Below are 15,931 nucleotides of genomic sequence, written 5' to 3'. Positions count from 1 at the left end.
AGCAGCAGGATTTGCAAACGAGCTCTGATCCAAGATCATGATTCTCACCCCAGTGGGAAAGCAGAGCCCAATATGCATGTGTTCTCTCCAGGATCAGAAGAAAAGGTGAGTGTGGTGGGTGAGATATGAATATATTAATTTCCTAGACACGTAGTTTAACTAAAGGAAGATTAACAGGTCCTTGATCTGTGAAAGCACTCAGATTACTCACCCAGTTGTGGTGCAGAGAAAGGATTGTTTTGTTGTGCTGGCATGAGGTGGCGACAAGCTTGTGGAGAAGGATGTAACAACAAACACTGCATGGAGCCCTGTGAGCTAGGTCTGGCATTTCAGAAGAGTCACGGAATGCACACGCCTGGAGTAGTGCAAGTACGGAGTCAGCCTGACACAGGAAAGGTCCGGACCAAAGGCTGCTCAATTTCTAGAGTGAACTAACTCTCACCCTTTGACTTTTGGTCAAGAAGTGCGCTGTCCTCTGTCGGCAACATTTAGATCAGCTCAGGGGAAAGCAGCAGGATTTTTCTAGCCTCCAGTGAGAATGCCAACTGTGGATGACATTCTAGAGCATATAGGGGAATTTCACTTTTTCCAGAAACAGACATTTTTCTTCTTAGCTCTGCTCTCGGTGGCCTTCACCCCCATCTACGTGGGCATCGTCTTCCTGGGCTTCACCCCCGACCACCGCTGCCTGAGCCCCGGGGTGGCCGAGCTGAGCCAGCGGTGCGGCTGGAGCCTGGAAGAGGAGCTGAACTACACAGTGCCCGGCCACCAGGGCGCGGGCGGAGCCTTCACCCGCCAGTGCAGAAGGTTCGAGGTGGACTGGAACCAGAGCGCCCTGGGCTGCGCTGACCCGCTGGCCCGCCTGGCCACCAACAGGAGCCACCTGCCGCTCGTCCCCTGTCAGCATGGCTGGCTGTACGACTGGCCCGGCTCCTCCATCGTGACCGAGGTAAGCCTCAAAATGCATGCTTAAGAGTTAATGAACATAAAAGCAAATAGCTGAACTTTGCTTAGGGAAGAAACCTTTAAGGCCTTATTCTTAGAACTGTGCCTGGGACACGCTCTTTGGACTCAATATATCTTATAAAACCCTAGTTTCCGAAGGAAAAAGGTGCAGCTTCTTATTTACCTGTAGTATGAGGGATTTAGTTAAGACTCCATCAAATTCTGATGATAGCAATTCTAGTTTATGTAAGCCTTCATGGTAACAAACAAACGAAAGCATATCAGAACACCTCGAAATTGTGCTAGGAAAGGTATTATTTCCAAGTCTCCTCTTTTTCTGGAACCCCCCTACCTCTCCTTCCATTCTTCTCACCTGCCCATGGATATCTGGAAGCTTAGAGGACTCACCTGAACTGTGCCTGACCTTGACATGATATATTTTTCTCTTGATGGCTATTTTTTTTCCCTCATGAATTTGCCGAAAGTGTCCATATAAAACCATTTGGGATTGGAAATGATGCTATGGTGTTATTATTTTAATAAAAAAAATAGTCACAATTAAAAATTAACTGTGATGTTTCATTTCTCTAACCATAGAGAAAGCAACAAGAACAAAAAATTGGAGACTCATTCAGGCAAATGGCATAACTTTTAGTAGGACTCTTCTAACCCCCTACTATCAAAGAGACACTTCAAAGCCAAGAGGCATTAAACTTCCCAACTTCCTTGTGCAGCATTTATTGGCGTCATGGTGACATATCTGTTTGCCTCTGTGCATTATAATGAGAAGGGGAAAAAATGCCTCATCTATATGTCTATAAGTGTAATAATTATCCAGTTTCAGATAATTTAGCCAACGCTATCGTTTAACTTCATGACATACTCCCAGATGGAATGCAAAACGGTTTGAGGAACAAATCTTTTGGCTGTGTAAAAAAAATAAACCCAGCAAGGAAACAGTTGGTTTATTGCCATTCAGCCACATCAATTCAATTTAAGTAATATTTAATGAGTGCCCCAGACCGAACTGTGTTGAACAAGATGCTAACAGGATTTTCTTTTCTTTCTTTTCTGGAATGCATCTCACACCTCGGCAGTTTAACCTCGTGTGTTCCAACTCCTGGAAGCTGGACCTGTTTCAGTCGGCGGTGAACGTAGGATTTTTTATCGGTTCTTTGGGCATTGGCTACACAGCAGACAGGTTAAGTACAGCACGAATGTGGTGGCATTTAAATGATTCCATGGATTCCGAAAACACCCAGATCCTCTGTCGCTGCTTGAATACCACCTTTTCCTCGAGTACACAGGTTGCACTTTCCCGGCCTCAATGTCAGTTTTCTCTACAACATTAGATTTTTTTCTGCTGCTTTGATAATAATGACCAACATCTTCATTTTCCAAATCCCAGGGTCGTAGTGGAATGTTTCAGACTTGGATTGCAGTTTTTCCTTATGGGCTATCATAAAAGCTTAGGGTGCAAGGGAGAATAATTCATGATTTAGTTCCTTTTATAATTCCCAATTCAGTCTGGCAGTGAGATCTGTTCCTACTCATCCTCAGCTTTTCTTTCAAATACAAGGACCACAGCAGAAGGGTAGATGCTCTCCTTTTCTGTTCTTAGCCCACCAGATCTCCAGATACTTGAGTTGGGCTCCCATAGCCAGATGTAACTATAAGTATGAAACCCGGGATGCCATTTGGTCAGAGGGAAAATGAGTCTGTCTACACGGAGAGCTGCAGACATCCACTTCCATCACCTGAGTGTCCCTGGAGAGAGATGAGGAAAGCTGTCTCCACATGCAATGCACAAAAAATGGTATTCTCGGATGGTCCCATGTCCCCCATGTGGGCAGGGACTTGTGCTATTGAAGACATCCCTGGGTCTTTTATTTATCCATCATTTGGGAATCCCCAGACTCGCTGTGCTGAGCGTTCTGTAGAGACATGCATCTTTGCTCAGTCAATGATCAACTAGATATTTTTTAACAGAAACGTTTGTCTTATATTTGATAAGCACTTTAGATAATTTGGTCACCAGGGTTACCTACTTAACACTGATCACATCTATTGTGTATTGAATGTTTTCCATGTGCCAAGCTGGGCGCTCAGCAGTATGGACAACTTTAGCCTTGTGAGGAAGGGCCATTTATCAAACGAGGAAAGCCAGACTGAGAGGATGAGGTTTGCCCCTGGGAAAGGGCAGTGGCTGGTATCTGACTCCAAAGACATGACTCTAAGGGCTCACTGTCTCTAGCACATTCCATTGCAATCTCAGAGCCAAGAAGCCAATTTAGCAAACAGAGGTTCTGAGACCCTCTAGTTAAGTGAAAAAAAGCTCACACTTCAGTCTCTTGAGAACAGAAAATTAAACCAAATCCAAAACTTGGTTTGCTCATTGCTTTTTCCTCAATTGAGGCATTAGATAGAATTCCAGTTTAGCTTCAGTGCACATGGAGGCATTTCTCACATTCAATGGTAAGTGGCCCAGGGAGAGTCAGCTCATCATTTCACTCTCAACGTGTGCCTGCTGCTCTCATAGCAAGCCCACCATAAGCAACGCACACTGGCATTGAAATTGATCTAGCGGCTTAACTATAATTTATGCTTTTATCATTAACATCTTTTTAGAATCCCAAGTAAAACGTTCAGAAATGGATTCCTTTTCATTTTTATATTGCAGGAGAAATGACCATAATAGCACAGTAAGCTCCACTCCCTACCGGAGATGCAATACTGCTTTTATATTTATTTTGCTGTAGATCTGTTAGATCATGTGTGTTTGGCCTAGTAAACAGATAGACAGACAGGGAAGTCAGTGTAGGCCACTAATAAATAATATTGGTTGGCTGAATGTTTATAAATCCATCTGCACTATATGTACAATTAATTATAGAAGGATATTGTGTTAGTTTGCAAGCTGCCAGAATGTGATATACCAGAAATGGAGAAGCTTTTAAAAAGGAGAATTTAATAAGTTACGGCTTTACAGTGCTAAGCCTATAGAAATGTCCGAATTAAGGTATCAAGACAAAGATAACTTAATTGAAGGAAGGTCAGTGGGTGAGGAACAGCTCTGTCAGTTGTGTGGTCCTATGATTGGCATCTGCTGGTCCCGTGCTCCTGGGCTCCGTTGCCTTCAGCCTCTTTTCTGAAATAGGAACTCTGTGGGAGTCCCTCACTTTACTTCTCCGGGGCTGGCTTTCATTTCCTGGCTTCCCTTGGCCGTCTCCAGGTTCTGGCTTGCTTAACATCTCATGACAACAATCTCCAATCATCTGTGTCTCTGTTCTCCACATGTTGGCATCTGTATCAGCTCTTCTTGGAGTTTTCTGGCAGTTCTCTCTCTCTGTCAGTGCTGAGCTCTCTCCACAATGTTTCCTCTTTTAAAGGACTCCAGTGAACTAATCAAGATCTACCTTCAATGGATGGAGTCTCATCTCTACCTAATCAAAAGGTCACACTCACTGGGTGTATCACATCTCCATGGAGATCATCTAATCAAAAGTTTTCAACCTACAGGGCTTCACAAGATCAAATCAGGATTAAAACATGGCTTTAAAATACTAGTATTTTACATAATACTTTTAAACCGGCACAGATATATATATCCAGATATTGTTTTAAAATCCATCTGTAATGTATATTTAATTATAGTTAATATATGTATCTATCTTTCTATATATAGTTTTAAAATCCATCTATAAATATATATATATAATAAATAGTAAACTTTATGTCTATCACCTTCCCATCCCCTCCTCAACTATAACTATAATATAGATAAGCCCAAATACATGATATAATATTAAATGTAAATAGAATATTTTCTATTATATTGTCAGACTAGATTAAAACTTGCAAAAATGTCAAAGATTGATTACAGTGACACAACAGATCACCCCATGCCCAGGGGGCGTCTGCATTTTCCCAGGGCATCTGCATTTTCCTTCCTGTGGCAGTGGGAAGGAGGAAGAATGAGCCTGTACTTGCCCAGCCCCACTTCCGTAACTTCCTACTCAGGCTGTTCCTGGAATTTTATGTGGGTGGCTTGTGAGGCAAGGAGGAAGGTTCATTCGGCCTTATTTTCATTGCCATAGAATTATTTGTTCTTATTTTCACTGCCATAGATTTGAGGAAGACTTGTTTGGAGATGACCCATGAAGTCAGGAGAGACACATTACTAGGTCCAGGGGCTGGACCTCGCTCATCTGTTTGACTGTTGCTGAGCAGGCTCCTCGGCCTCTTGGCCATTCCCTCCTTCCCCTGAAAGGTGGACACATCAATACTCAATTCATTGGGCAGGATGTGAGCAAATAGGTGACTGAGCCTCAAACAGCGGGTTAAATGAATGAGTTAATTATTCTCATCCCACTCAAGAGTAGACCTGTTAAAGTTCACCTGACAGTGCATTCCTGAGTCATAACCCCCTGTCAATTATCCACCTTCTTGAATGACTTCATTATTTTGTACCTATTGTTGAAACCTCCTTTGGAAAGTTGACTGCTCATTATTCTTCCCAAAAAAGGCCATGTACATATCTCAATTTCTTCTTCTGAAGTGGACTAAAGTTTCATCAGCTGTTTCCCTTCCTTTTGTCCTACTTGAGGGTATTTGTGTGTGTGTGTAAAAGCATGAAAGTTGACCTAAAGCAATAACACAAGCTCCACAGGGTTCCAGAAAAATCTGTATCCTTATTCAGGACATTTTGTGTCCCAGTGAAGCTCTTCTGCCTCATGAATTTGGTTTTCTGAAGGAGTTTATGCTCTGGAATTCAAGTGATGAGAGTCCCTCCCACCGTGCAAAAGAATATTACTGTGGTGGTTTGTTGTATGGCTGATCAATCATGGGAGCTGAAGAATTAATGACTACTTAAGCAAATGTACAAATAAAACTAGATTGTAAACTCTGTGAGGGTAAAGGAGGGAGTTTGGGTAGGAGAATGTGGGAAGAAAGGCTGAAAAATGATGTTGGGACATGACTTTAGAAGGCATTGAATAAAAGGCTAAGGAGTTATATATTTACAATGGGAAATCATTGACTGAGGATTAAGAATGACATGGTCAAAACAGGGTTTTAAAAAATTTAATATTTACATTAATTACTGATGAAGTGTTTGATCTTTAATTGTAAGATCGTTTATATATTATATTATAATTATATATTATAACATTCTTATTAAATATTTATATTTATATATTAAAATATAAATGTATCTGTACATGCCTATAAATATATTTATAGACATATATTAAATATATTTAATGTATTATAATTAATTATAGCTTAATTAATACTCCAAAATTAATTTTAATGATGCTATCAATTATTTTCAAATAGTTATTACTTGAAATGGGCTTAGGATAGGGCTGCCTAGTAATAAGAGGAGGAAATAATATTGTCCAGACACCATTATAATGTGCAATTTTAATGATATAAGAGCACCAATTATATTAAGATTGGAGTGAGTAAATCAAGATTAAATAAAATATTGTGCCCAATGAAAACTTTTTAAAAATATTCATTAACATCTAATTAGGGTGCCTTTAGGAACAAAAGTAGGACTTTATGATAATGTTGACAATAAGAGTCCTGAGCTATCCCCAAGTTAGCTGTCTGAGCGCCGGCTTTGCAAATGAAAGGGAGCAGAGAATGGAGGCTGCGTGCCCGGCCTTCCCGTGGAATATGTCACTTCATCCCCTTATTAACTGGGCCAGGCAGCTATCTTCCAGATGAAGAAATTAAGGACAGTTTTAGTAACTTGCCCAACACATAATAAGTGGTAAAGCCGAGATGAAACTCTACTTTCCATTTTTTCCTCTGTTCTGGGTACTGAGATCACTCACTCGAGTCCCTGAACTGATGAAACCTAAATCCCTCGAATGAAACAGCTTTCCTCCTAGGGCGCTCCACAACAAAGCCTATGGCAGGGCAAACTATGAAGAGATAGTTCATAGACTGTTTCCATGGAAACATGCACATCCCACAAAGCAGGGTTAAAATGAATGGGAGAGAATGTTGAAAATTGTGTTTTGGTTTTTCCAAAGCAAAACTCTCTTGAGTGGGCAGTTGGTTGAGGTTGTTAGTCCAAAAGTTCTAGCTGCTATGATGATGCATGACTTAAGAGGCCTGTGGGGCACTCAGCACTGGGTGGCCAGGAAGAATCACCCCCATCACTGAAAACCCCCCTCCGTGTGGGGCTGAGAAGTACTTTTGCCCTGGGGTAAGTGCAGCACATTATGCTTAAAATCTGTATATGCACACAGTTCACTGAGGAAAAGTCCTGAAGTGAACTGACCTGAAGTCATGCCCTCTCTTTGTGGATATATTACTCAGAGCTTTCTAGGGAAACAACCGTCAGGAGACATCAGTAAATATTATGGAATCTTTATGGGAATTGTCTTACGCGACTGTTAGGATGGGCGAGTCCAAACCGCACAGGCCAAGCCACAAGCTGGGAACTCTGATGAAGGTTTTCAATGAACTCCCCAGGAGAAGCTGCCCAGCTGAAGTAGAGAGGGAAATTCTCTCTTCTGACTGCTGAAATCACTTCTCCCTTTAACGTCTTCAACTGATTTAATGAGACATCTCTTGTGGCTGAAGGCAGTCTCCTCAGATGATTACAGGTGTCATTAGCCATGGATGAAATCAATTTACCGATGATTTAAATCCTTAGAATATCCTCACAGTAACAATCAAGCCTGTGCTTGCTTGACCAAACAAATGGACACTGTCACCTGGCCAACTTGACAAATGAACCTAACCATCACAATGGGTACCAATCGAGCCTTCTGTATTTCCATGGCTCAGAATTGACCTCTGCTTTTGTTTAAATTATCTGAACTTCTGTTGAAATTTCCACCTCTTCATGAATCTAATCAAATTGCTTCCCTCTGTTTTGTTTTTCTACCTGCAGGTTTGGCCGTAAACTGTGCCTCTTAATTACAATCCTCATAAATGCTGCATCTGGAGTTCTCATGGCCATTTCCCCAACCTATACATGGATGTTAATTTTCCGCCTGATCCAAGGACTGGTCAGCAAGGCGGGCTGGTTGATAGGCTACATTCTGAGTAAGAGGACTTGGGACAGCCAAAGCACAGCTGGTGGGGGCTTGGGGGGGGGTAGCTACACCGAAAAACAAACCCAGTTTTTAAACAATATTAAGACATTTTCTTTTCACATGTATCAAAAGAATTTCTAAAATCTTTTTGGTCAGCTCATTCTACATCCCTCTTATAAAGAAAAGAAGACAATGAATGCATAGCAGAGAATGCCACCTACATTCTTATATTTTGGAATTTTGGTTTTCTGTACTCTGGAGTGTTACATAGAGAGAAAATCTCACCTGTCAGGCTTATTCATAAAGAAGATTCCATGACGAGATCATACGATCTATTTATAAAAGGCTTTAATGCTTTGCATAAATCCAGTTTAGTAAACCACAACTTTCAGGAAATTAAAAATCTTGCTACCCAGTAGAAAATACAGTCCACCTAGGTTACTCAGCCAGCCATTATATGACCAGGATTATAACTACCATTCTCCTTTTTAGTAGCTAGAGTCTATAGGCCAGAGAATTTTGAAACCTAACAGCGTTGTACCTTTTTAAAGCACATTAGAAAAACAATCTCCTCATTACTTTCTCCTTGGCTAACATTCAAACAGGGAAACATACATATTATCTAGAGAAATAAGTAACCTAAAGGAAGGGAAAAAAAAAAACTCTCATTACACCTGAGACAACCCAAATATGGCAAATATGGGTCCTTACAATTTTACCTGGTAAAGTTAATTCAGGGAATTCTGTGAGATGAAGAGGCAACACTTAATTTTATTCCTAGCTTGGGAGGCACCTAATAAAGCTTTGGTCAATGAAGGAAACCAGTCAGTGTTTCTATTCCACATACTAAGTGGAATTTGTGTGCATTTAAATTTTGGCCAAAGTTAATCTCAGCCTCCTTCCTTTAACTTCTTCTCTAATCCCTCTGAAATGTCCTTGGCACCTCTTTCTACTCTACCTTCCTCAACCCCATCCATGACCTCAGCTACTGTAAAAGACCAGCGTTTCTATTTATTGAGCACTTCCATCATTTTGTCTAACTCAGTTTTGTGATATTTGGGGGAAATTCACAGTAATTCGTAAAAATTTTTAGAGTGCATTTCTATTTGATTTATAAGTACTTGACATCTTTAACATGTCTGCCAAACTTTAAATCAAAAACTCTGTGGTTTGTGGAATATCAGAAATTTCAATTCTAGGGTGTGTCTTTTTTTAATATAAGTGTTTTATGAGAGGTTGTAAGGATACCAAAAATCATACAGAAAATACAGAATTCCCATAGACACCCCCCTCGCATTATTTACAACTTGGATGAGTGCAGTACCTTTTTATAATTGATGAGAGAATATTATTATAATTGTACTGCTGATTATAGCCCATAGTTTACACTAAGATTCACTATATTGTACAGTCCTATATTTTTTTCATTTGTATTCTAGTAATATTTACACAACCTAAAATAGTTCCCTTTTAATCACATTCAAATATTTAATTCAGTTGTGTGAATTACTTTTACAATGTTTGTCCTCCAATCACCACCTTCCATTAGCAAAGCTCCTCTGTCACCCCCAAAAATTGGAAATCCTGTTCCAATTAAGTATTAACTCCCCATTCCCACCCTGGCCCCTGGTAACCTGTATTCTGCTTTCTGACTCTATGAATTTGCTTATATTTGATGTAAAAATGAATAACCCAATTCCCACATACATGGATCTCATCTGTCTCTCATAAGGGATGGGATGAAACATATCATAAAGTCACGTGTAGTTGCATGCTAGAAATCTGGCTCTTAGAAAACAAAAAAGCCCTGGTTTGTAGTTTGTTTGATTTCCAGTGCATAAGTACTCCCACCTTAACTGATTTTAAGATACCAATGAGTTTAACTTTCAGCTTGCAAAAGCTTGAAAATCTAAAAATCAATTCTTACAAGCCAGTATTACCTGGCTCCAGTATACTGCTAGGTTTACAAATCATTTAAACAAATTAACAGGGTTGCAAAGAAAATGTTTACCCCATGGAAGAGAACAAAATACATTCAGGTGTTCATTTAGATAAAAATCATCTGTGATCTAAATTCAATTTTTGATTAGTTTATTCAGGTCTTGAAGTATCACCGGCATTACTCTAGATCAAAATTGCGTGTGCGTGTGTGCGTCTGCAAAATGCAATTGCATTTGTCCTTTAAATGATTCTATAATTCAAATGTTTTTTGCTCATCTTGGCAGGCCTTTCACCCTATCTGAGGTGGGGTTATGAGATTTTACACTAATTAATGCAACAAAATGCCCACCACAACACATAAGGGACATTTTTAACTTTCCAGAGAGATATATAAAAAAAAAATTCTAGAGTTTGGATTATTTTCTGGAGGTTGGCCTTCTAGCTTCCCCCTGTGTGGACAGCCAGCTCGCTGTGGCATTGCATTGTGCTGACCTCTTGGGTTCTTTGTGCAGTTACAGAATTCGTCGGGCAGGGCTACCGCAGGACGGTGGGCATTCTTTACCAGGCGGCCTTCACCGTGGGGCTCCTGGTGCTGGCAGGCGTGGCCTATGCCCTCCCCCACTGGAGGTGGCTGCAGCTCCTGGTTTCACTGCCCAACTTCGGCTTCTTGCTCTATTACTGGTAAGTCCATCTGGAACTAAAAGGGGAGGAATCAAAGTATTTTATTTCGCTAACACGTTGCCTTCCCTGACGCAGGCCATGCTTCCGAAGTCAAATTTCCCTTCACTTCCCAGGCCCGTTTCGCAGGAAGTTCAAGTCCCTGTTTCACGGATAAAAATCACAAGTTTCAACCTGTCTCCATCTCTCGCTGGGCTTAAAGATTTTGAGAGCTGTGTCTTATATCTCTGAGTCATTCATATGGTGCCTAAATTAGCTTCTGGCATCTGTAGTACAACTGGGACTGCAGGTGCTTTGAATTAGCAATATTACCATGGCTTGTCTCTCCTTCCTCAGAGGAAACTTGAGAGTAGGGAAAACTAAGGGTGGCACTTGAGGGACCACTTCCCAATACCCATGCCCAAGGCAGACATCCCCAAGCAATCATATCGGCGATAAGGCCAACTTACTTTACTGGGATGTGTACCCAGTGTGCCCAGCTCTGCACTTGTAACTCCAAAACATTAGTCTAATTTATGTGATACCCAACAGCTCTTTAACTATTTGGATAGGGCCCTCAGATTCATGAAGACTTTCTAACTCGAGGCTAAACATTTCCGGTTCCTACCTTCTCTGATATCTGATTTCCAAGTTCTTCACCTCCTTGGCCGTCCAGCTGAGGAGACCATTGGCTGAGATGGTTCTGGGCCTCCTAAACCAGGCTGGCCTGAACTGAACACTGGACTCTAGGTACAGTCTAAAAATTTACACCACAAGTGCTGCAAAGGAGGGCATCTGCTGGTAGCTATGGCTGTTGAGCATGCCATGATTCTGTTCCTGATGACAAATCTCAACCCAGGAATTGTTGATTCCTCTCTCATTGCATTCACACAAAAATCTCCACCCCAAGTTCTTTCCAGAGGGAGGATCCCAGCTGGTGTCTTTCTAGCTTTGCACCAGAACTACCATAAAAGTAGATCTGCCAGCAACTTCCTGCCTGGCCCTCCTCGTCCAGTCCACCCTGTCTTAGTTTGCCAGGGCTGCTATGGCAAACCCACGTGCTGGATTGGCTTAAACAACCAGCTTTCATTGGCTTATGGGTTTAGAGGCCAGAAGTCCCGAATCAAGACATTGGTGAGGCCACACTGTCTCCTGGGGTCATTAGCATTCAGGTGACGGCAGAGCTTGGTGGCATGGTGAGGTCCTGGCTCTCCTCCCTGTCTTCTGACTTCTAACTTCTTCCCGTCTCTGCAGACAATACTATTTACAGGTGCGTTCACACCCACAAGAATGCAGATTAAGAATGGGTACATTGGGCGGGCCATGGTGGCTCAGCAGGTAAGAGTGCTTGCCTGCCATGCCCAAGGACCCCGGTTCAATTCCTGGTGCCTGCCCATGTAAAAAAAAAGGGTGCATTGTTGGGGTCCATGACTACAACATACCCCATGCCCAGCTGTCAAGAGTCTTCTCATCCAGACTCAGATCCAAACTGCTGTGTTTTCCTCAAGGACTTACAGTGGTCCAGGCCATCCCACTGTATCAAGTCCAAACTACGCAGACTGACTTTGAAGCTCTCCTGTCATCTTATCTCATTTGTTTGCTTTTAGCATTAGAAAAAAATTGGCTTGTTTTCTCCCTTGATGACTAGCATATTCCCACTGCCTTACCTCTCCACCTTCTCCATTTGGCAAAGCCTGGGGCCCGCCCAACCTGGATGTTAAAGTTGGATATTCAGTAGCACCCTGCTTTGCTGCTTGCTGCCTGTGTTTCTACTCACAAATCTCTGAGGAGGAAACCGAAGGCTCCGTGGACAAGGCAAACTCCACATGCGCATTTGAAAGAGGGAAGAGCCATATATCACCCTGAACAAATTTTACTTTCCTTTAGTTCCCACCACATCTCACCTTGTGAGACCCCTCAGAGAAATATGATTATGACATTGTGAGGGGTTTCACCACCTTTTCTCCCTCCTCTCAACAGTACTGATGACACTTAATCTACCTACTGTAGGTGCCTACCTGAGTCTCCCAGATGGCTGATCTCCCAGAACAAAAGTGCTCAAGCCATCAAGATCATTAAGCATATTGCCGAGAAAAATGGGAAATCTCTGCCCGCCTCCCTTCAGGTGAGCCAGGGGCTGGGGTGTCTAATCAGAGAAGGGCGGGAAGCCAGGTGCTGTGAAGCACACGTACCTGAGGGAGCTCAACCCGCCTCGCATTGGCACAGCAGAATATTTCACGTGCTGAAATGTGTACTTCCCTGGTGGAAGTTTTGAAATGGATGGAAAACATGAACCTAAGAGAAATCCAAAAATCACATTTTAAAAATCAAATGAGGAGTTTCTATCTTGTGCACATCAAAGATTTAGCCAGCCACTTACTTTTTAGTCCACCAAGGTCTCTCGTACTTAGTTATCTGCATCCCCAGTGAAGGACATATCCCACAGCGGAAAAATTCCAAGGGAAGTGAAATTTAGTTCTTCAAACACCAATAATTTCTGAGGTTTTAAATATTTTGAATAGAAATTGTCCTAACGTGTCTTAAGCAATATCCTGCCTTTTTATAATGTATCAAGTTATTGGGGTGTCCATTTTCTCTGTATTGAGTTCTTTGTCTTAAGTAGATCTCATCCACTTTTAACTTCTCTTCTGACAAGGGTTGGAAAAGAGAAAATCAAACTTATTAGAAAATTATGTCTAGGGAAGAGTACATTTTTTTCTGAATGAAAGTCTAAAATAAATGACCTGCAAGAACATGCAATTTACATTACATTTTGAATGAAGATTTGGGGCTCAGAAGCTTGTTTGTCCTTCACTTCCTCTCTAATTTTGCAGTGGTTGAAGTGTGTATTTTTTTTTTCACTAGTGACTGGCATAGTCCCTGATTCTTAGGTTTTAAGTCCTTTCAGAAATTAACCATGGGATAAAGTAGGTAAGTCATTGACTCACCAGCAGAGGTGGAGTTGGTCATTGCCAAAGTCTGGCTGGGAGGTGTCCCCTCTCATTTCCATTTGCTGAGGGAGGTGGTCCCTGACAAGTTTCTGCTGCAAGAAACCTGGAGTTTGAATCTCAACTCCACCATCTACTGTTTTCTTCCAGAGCAGTACTTCTCAGACTTTGGAATCCATCCTCACCAATCACCTGAATTCTTGTGAAAATGCAGATTCTGATTTGGTAAATCTAGTGTGGGACCCGAAACCTAGAGCATGCACCAGTTAACCTAGATTCTGTTGATCTGAGTACCAGGGTCCCAGGGCAGAGCTTCCCAACTGATGGGCCACGGTGGTCCAGGTGTGCTGATATGTTGGTTCCCTCAGCCTTTGGGGCAGCTGGGCTGGCCTCGATTTACCCCACCGAGCTTCATAAACAGTATCACTTTATACATTGTTCCCTGAGTTACATAATTTCTCTGTGCCAAGTTTCATCTTCTGTAACATGGGTGAAAAAAACATAATGCATAAGATTGTTGAATGGATTAAATGAGGTCATGTGTGTGAAGTACTTAGCTTAGTACTAGGGCACATGGTAAGCACCCAATAAATGTTAAGTATTTTTACATTATTCCATATATGACCCAGAGATACTGTCATTAAATACACAAAGCTGTTCTTACTATTTTTATTCTTAGAGCCTTAGGCCTGATGAGGAAGTTGGAGAGAAGTTGAATCCTTCATTTCTTGACTTGATCAGAACCCCTCAGATAAGGAAGCATACCTTGATCTTGATGTACAACTGGTAAGGAATACTTTTTCATCTAAAATCCCCTCTGAAATTATTTTAATCCCAATCACCCATGTCAAGGGGAGAGAATAACAGCACCTTCAAAATTTAACCTAATCTTGTATTAGCATTGAGAGGAGATGTATGGCTAGCTTATAGCAGGTCTTCCTGATATCGGTTTTCTCAGGCAAATGTTGAAATCAGCTCATGTTCCTAAGTGTAGATCAGTATGTTCTTAACCTTGGCTTCACATTAGGATCACTTGGAGGAGATTAAAAATGCCAGGACAGCCCCACCTCCACGGATATTGGTTTATTTGGTCTGGATTAAACCCAAGAAAAATATCTTTTTAATTCTGTAAGTGATTTCAATATATAGCCAAAATTGAAAACTAGTAGAATAGATTAATTGATAAGGAGGGTAGCTCTTTCCTTATTAGGCATCAACCCAGAAAAACCAATAATAACCTTATGAATAAAAATTATCCTCAAGAATATTCCACCAGCCCCACAATACAGTGACTTGAACTTCACTCTGTCTCTGTCTGCAGCTGTACTTTGAGCTCTTTGCTAGGCACCATGGCTTTTGTAGGAAGATATGCTTCTTTTCAATGAGCATCAGATTTTGCACCAGCTAAATGAAGGTTTATTGTGGGGTAAGCAAATGAAGACAAAACCAAGGCTCATCAGGAATTAATTTAGCAACCTTCACAATATTGCCCATGAAATTTGGCTTCATTTTCCTAGTTTCCTTTTCCAAATAATTGTGACTCTTTCTGGTTATCCTCATATTCTCCATTACAGATAAAGAACACTTTTAGTCAACAAAGTTAGAAATGGTGCTTACATCTGATCAGAAGATGAATCAATAAGAAGAGAGACTATGACCATTTGGTCTTCAAGTTTCCTAAAGTTTGAATTGAGCAGTCAATTCTTTTTTATTTCAATTCCATTAGAAGACACAAAGAGAAATACTCAAGCAACCACTAATAAGTTGATATAATTTTACTAAAGAAATCACTCTGACTATTAAGACTCTTTCCTTGGCTTTCAATATGGCCAGGAGATGCTACCCTAACTTCTTCCCTTTACCTGGTTCTTAGGTCACAGTCAGCCATGACAGCAAAACAGATAGTATAAAAACTATGGTATGAAGGGAGTAACAATAAGATCATAAAAGGTGATTTATAATCAAGTCGTATTTTTCTAGAAGCCTCTCTCAATCACTTGCTTTTTGTGCTTGGTTTGACCCGAGTTCTCTTCTTTGCTCAGGTTCACGAGTTCTGTCCTCTATCAAGGCCTTATCATGTACATGGGCTTTGCTGGGGGCAATGTCTACCTGGATTTCTTCTACTCTGCCCTGGTTGAGTTCCCAGCTGCCCTCCTCATCATTCTCACCATCGATCAAATCGGTCGCCGTTATCCTTGGGCTTGGTCAAATATGGTGGCAGGGGCAGCCTGTCTAGCCTCAGTTTTTATCCCTGATGGTAAGTTTCAGAGCAAGTTAGGATTTTCCAAGGCCCTGAGAAGAAGGTATGTCATGGTTCTTTAATGGGTTGACCACATAATTTATCATCCAAGTGGATATGGAAAGAAAGAGGGCAATATCTGG

The 15,931-nt window shown here is 41.3% G+C and overlaps 1 protein-coding gene across 1 annotated transcript in view; it reads left to right on the top strand.

The window, feature by feature from the left end:
• The first annotated feature begins 264 nt into the window (after positions 1–264).
• SLC22A2 (solute carrier family 22 member 2) overlaps positions 265–15,931 on the top strand; it is a 29,257-nt gene continuing 13,590 nt past the window's right edge. The window contains exons 1-7 of the mRNA XM_077119512.1: positions 265–949; positions 2,043–2,146; positions 7,859–8,013; positions 10,457–10,625; positions 12,612–12,726; positions 14,229–14,335; positions 15,592–15,806. Coding sequence (XP_076975627.1) covers positions 539–949; positions 2,043–2,146; positions 7,859–8,013; positions 10,457–10,625; positions 12,612–12,726; positions 14,229–14,335; positions 15,592–15,806 — 1,276 coding nt within the window. The 5' untranslated portion in view covers positions 265–538. The remainder of the gene's footprint in view (positions 950–2,042; positions 2,147–7,858; positions 8,014–10,456; positions 10,626–12,611; positions 12,727–14,228; positions 14,336–15,591; positions 15,807–15,931) is intronic.

This window comes from Tamandua tetradactyla, chromosome 11 (genome assembly GCF_023851605.1).
Source record: "Tamandua tetradactyla isolate mTamTet1 chromosome 11, mTamTet1.pri, whole genome shotgun sequence".
Classification (NCBI taxonomy): Eukaryota; Metazoa; Chordata; class Mammalia; order Pilosa; family Myrmecophagidae; genus Tamandua; species Tamandua tetradactyla.
This window is presented reverse-complemented; position numbering and strand designations above follow the sequence as displayed.